At 43.3% G+C, this 5,000-nt stretch overlaps 1 protein-coding gene across 1 annotated transcript in view; it reads right to left on the bottom strand.

The window, feature by feature from the left end:
- zfpm1 (zinc finger protein, FOG family member 1) overlaps positions 1-5,000 on the bottom strand; it is a 157,641-nt gene that overhangs the window by 83,794 nt on the left and 68,847 nt on the right. Inside the window, exon 2 of the mRNA XM_063196826.1 lies at positions 4,876-5,000. This exon is cut by the window's right edge and continues 22 nt beyond it. Within this exon, the coding sequence (XP_063052896.1) occupies positions 4,876-5,000 (125 nt within the window). The remainder of the gene's footprint in view (positions 1-4,875) is intronic.

Raw genomic sequence — 5,000 nt, 5'->3', positions numbered from 1 at the left:
CCCACCCAAGTCACGATGATCAACAAAGGAGACAGAGGGAACAAGCTCACCCACAGGATCCATGCACTGTAGGCCAGGCCCACAAGAAACCAAGTTCAACCGGAGACATAAAACCTTTAACAAATTGGCCTGCAATTCCAGGAAGTGTTTTTTCTTCTCTCTCTCTCTCTCTCTCTCTGTCCCCCTCTATCCGTCTCTCTATCCGTCTCTCTCTCTCTCTCTCTCTCTCTCTCTCTCTCTCTCTCTCTCTCTCTCTCTCTCTCTCTCTCTCTCTACACACCCCTCTCTCTCTCTCTCTACACACCCCTCTTTCTCCCTTTCTCTCTGTCCCTCCACTCCCCTCTCTCTCTCTCTCTCTCTCTCTCTCTCTCTCTCTCTCTCTCTCTCTCTCTCTCTCTCTCTCTCTCTCTCTCTCTCTCTCTCTCTCTCTCACTGCTGGTTATCAGGTGGTTATCGCTTGTGTCTTTCTCTCACAGATGGCGGATAAGAGAGCTTGCCTTTATTAGCCAGTGCTGGCCTGATAAAGAGCCGGTATTGATCGCGGGTTGAAAGAGCAGGTTCGTCAAACACACTTGATTTACAGAGCACTGATAATGGCTGTGCCAGGCAACTCAGGAGGAGAGAGAGAGCAGGAGAGGGGACAAACAACCTGGTGACGTGGCCCTCCCTTCCTCCCTCCATTTTCTTTCTTTCTTTCTTTCTTCTTTTTTTACTTCTCTACCTCTCTGTCCTTCTCTGTGTGTGCATTCTCTGTATGTCTCTCATTCAACCACTAGATGGGAGAGATTGAGCAGAAAAGTAAGACTAAAACGTTTCCCTCCCTCCCCCCTCCCTCCATTTTCTTTCTTTCTTTCTCTCTTTCTTTATTTCTTTCTATCTTTCTTTCTTTCTTTACTTCTCTACCTCTCTGTCCTTCTCTGTATGTCTCTCATGTCACTCAATGGAAGAGATTGTGCAGAAAAGTAAGACTAAAACATGCCCCTCCCCCCCTCCCTCCCTCCCTCCCATCGCTTTTTTGCATTCTGTCTTTATTTATTTCATTCTTTCTTTACTTCTCTACCTCTCTGTATCTCTCCCATTCAACCACTCAATGGAAGAGATTAAACAGAGCAGTAAGACCAAAAGGCACCATCAGCTGTGTGTGCTTTTTAAATTCTCTCTCTCTCTCTCTCTCTCTCTCTCTCTCTCTCTCTCTCTCTCTCTCTCTCATCTCTCTCTCTCCTCTCTCTCTCTCTCTCTCTCTCTCTCTCTCTCTGTCTCTCTCTCTCTCTCTCTCTCTCTCTCTCTCTCTCTCTCTCTCTCTCACGCACGCACGCACACACATTTGGCCAAATACAGTAGAAGTTTTGCCATTGCCATGTCAGGAAAGGCTTTTTCAAAAAAGCTACAATACAAAGGTGTTGAGAGAGAAAGAGAGAGAGAGAGAGGTAGAATGATAGAATGAAAAAGAGATTTTCATACATAAAGTACCTGCCTTTGATCCACCCACATGCAACTTCTCTATTTTACTTCTTCTGTTCTCTCTCTCTCTCTCTCTCTCTCTCTCTCTCTCTCTCTCTCTCTCTCTCTCTCTCTCTCTCTCTCTCTCTCTCTTTCTCTCTCTCTCTCTCACGCACACACACTCACACACGCACACGCACGCACACACACACACACACAATCTTTAATCTACTGTACCACCGATTAGCACCTGACAGAATTTCCATGCGTTTATCAAACAGAGCCAACGAACAGGACCCTTATCATCCTGGCCCCAAATTTCACAAGAACAGGAATTTTCCAGATTAAAAGGAAGGAGGAGGAAAAAAAACAGGAATCTTTTAAATAACTAACGGCAGTGACGACCGACCAACCAAACGAGCCATTCACCCTAGCCTGAGAAAGAGCGACTGTTGACTCCGTCAAACAGTCTGGCAAAAGCCAAGAGGAAGCCGTCTCCGCGGAGGGTGGCAGATGGTCTTCATTGGAGTTCCGAATTCGAGTTAACTTAAAACCCATATTGTGCTTTATTAGCATGACTGTTACGATTTAGCGTCACAAAAGCATACAAATAACTGAACAAAAGTGTGACTATAGTTACCTTAACCAATCAGTAACGGACTGCGTCAACGGAGTTTTGCGTCACCACTCTCAACCTTTTGCTGATTGGCTAAACACTGAGAGAACCGAGCTGGAGGCTTTTGCCAGACAATGTGCGGAGCCAAAATCTTTGGGTGGAGTACATAGGATGGCGTCGCTAGGCTACATCCACCCCACTACGGGCCTGAAAACACGGCCCTAGGGAAGTGGACGGATCCATGAATCATTTCTCCATAGAAACACTTAGAGGGTTACCACCCCCACAATTCCCTGATACTACACCAGTGTTTCTATGGAGAAACAACTCGTGGATCAGTCCAGTGAGGGCGGTCATGGGTAAGGTTAGGTTAGGGCGCCAGACACGACGTAGCCAAAAGGTTGCTGGTTCGACTGCTGACCCGCCAGGTTGGTGGGGAGAGTAATTAACCAGTGCTCTCACCCATCCTCCTCCATGACTGAGATGCCCTGAGTTTCCACAGTCATTTACATATTACCGGTATATTAAATGGCATAGTAAGTAAATACACATGATATTGTAAGAATGTAATATAGAACTTAATATAATTATACTATATAATATACATGACACAATACATACTTATTATTATTGTTAATATTATAATAATTATTATTATTATTATGATTATGATAATTACATTTTACATTATTATAATTGCATTATAATCCTGAGAAGCAGTCATTGGCTTCATTGTTCCCATCCTTGGCTGCATCACAGTACTCATGCCACTATAACGGTTATATTCTTCAGGCCACAGGCCCACACACTTTGTGACACTTGCTCTGATCTCTGTCAGTCAATCCAAGATCCTGCTTACAGTCACACACTATGTAAAAGTAAATTATGATTTAATAATGTAACGTATTATCATTATTTTTATATTTATATTTCTAAAAAAAAACACCACCCACATTGCCAAAATCCACACACTTAGTGCTAACTTGGGCCAGCTAACAGCAAGCTCACAGATAATAGTTACTACTTTAACAATAATAATAATACTCAGCGCATATACAGTATATCCTATAGTTTGTGATTATTTATTTTTACATTTATTTTCCTATACGACACAGCTCTGTTTAATCTGTTCAAGCTGCAATTTCTGTGGTTTTTCCCCCTTTTCTCTCTGTATCCAATATGTCCGCCAGTATGAAAAGTGAAAAGTGAAAAGATGAAAAGCGTACTTAGCATGGACGACCACCCATTGTTCAGCCTGATCACAAAAAGTGGCAAAAGCCTCCTCCTACCTAGATGCTCCACCGAAAGGTTTAGAAGATCTTTTATTCCTGCAGCTATCAGAATTTTTAACAACAGCTGCTGAGTGACTTTTGAATGGTTTTTATAATGTTGTTGAGATTCTTTGTGTGTTTTTATGATGGACTGTTTTTATTTATTTCTTAGCACTTATTTGTTATGTATTTGTCCTGTCTTTCTGTTATGTGTCGTGTGTATGACCAGGTGGCACTCAATTTCCCCCTTGGGGATTAATAAAGTCTCTCTCTCTCTCTCTCTCTCTCTCTCTCTCTCTCTCTCTCTCTCTCTCTCTCTCTCTCTCTGTCCCCCTCTATCCGTCCCCCTCTATCCGTCCCCCTCTATCCGTCCCCCTCTATCCGTCCCCCCCCTCTCTCTCTCTCTCTCTCTCTCTCTCTCTCTCTCTCTCTCTCTCTCTCTCTCTCTCTCTCTCTCTCTCTCTCTCTCTCTCTCTCTCTCTCTCTCTCTCTCTCTCTCTCTCTCTCTCTCTCTCAACTTGCCCGCACTGCCATTGTAAAGCTGTCAACAACTGTGAACTGTCATAAAGCGGTGATAAAACTTTAACAACAGCCAATTTACCAAAATTATTATTGGCAGTGGGCCTACTGGCATTAAACCAATCTCGTTTCAATAGTAAGAAAAAAATGTGCGTGCAAAGGTAATATGACATTGTTTTGCTTTCTATCAGTTTGCTGTGGATAAACTGTAAGCAGATCACTCCCAACACCCACAGCCCACCCACACAAACCTGATTTGAACTTCCTTGTCAAATGCTTCACTGGTAATCAAAAGAGCATGTGAATGTGTATGTGAATTTGCATCTCTTGGGACGGTTTATGTTATTTATGAGATCAAACTACCATGAAATTTGAAAATACATGACCACGACACAGATCCTTTGACAGCCGTGTGGGTGAGTGAGTTGGGGTAGAGCACATGAGCGGAGGCATCCACACCATGGTTTGGAGATCGTGCAAAGTTATAACTCATGTTCCCATCACACAACATCTCTTACCCACATAGACACATCCACATTTACTTGGGTACAGATATTTTGGAAAATACATGTTTGTTCGTTTTTTTAGTTTTTTTATTATTATTACTCCTTTGGGCTTTTCTTGTACATGTAAAAAGTTAACCTCTGCTCGTTATAATACTGTAGACACCTTGGAACACGGAACATTTCAACGAGTTGCAGAAGATATTGTGTATGGACTCTCTGCCCTCATTGGGGGAGAAGAGGGCAATTAATACTGTATACACAGGGGAGTGTCATTGTTTCTGAACATTCAGCAGATAGGCTACCGTACCTTTTACCTCATAATATGTTTTATGTAGGCTTGTTTTTCTTAATATGTGTTTTGTACATTTATTTTCCTTATTATATGTCTATGTGTCTGTCTGCGTACAGGTATGTAACTATATGTATATACTGTCATTTTGACCAGGACTCCCTGGCAGAGGAGACACTGAGTCTCAATGGGAAAATCCTGGCTAAATAAAGGATAAATGAAACGCTGTCTCACCTTCGGTGGCGAGTGGTGTGAGGGAGGGGGGGCTGCATCCGTCCAGCTCTGCTGAGTCCTCCAGGTCCGACGCCCCCCCCTCGTCCCCCGACAGGCTCAAGTCGTCCGGCGGGTTCTCATCACCT

Source organism: Engraulis encrasicolus, chromosome 4, assembly GCF_034702125.1.
Source record: "Engraulis encrasicolus isolate BLACKSEA-1 chromosome 4, IST_EnEncr_1.0, whole genome shotgun sequence".
In the NCBI taxonomy this organism is placed as follows: domain Eukaryota; kingdom Metazoa; phylum Chordata; class Actinopteri; order Clupeiformes; family Engraulidae; genus Engraulis; species Engraulis encrasicolus.
The sequence above is the reverse complement of the archived record's forward strand: the minus strand, read 5'-3'. Positions and strand labels throughout refer to the sequence as shown.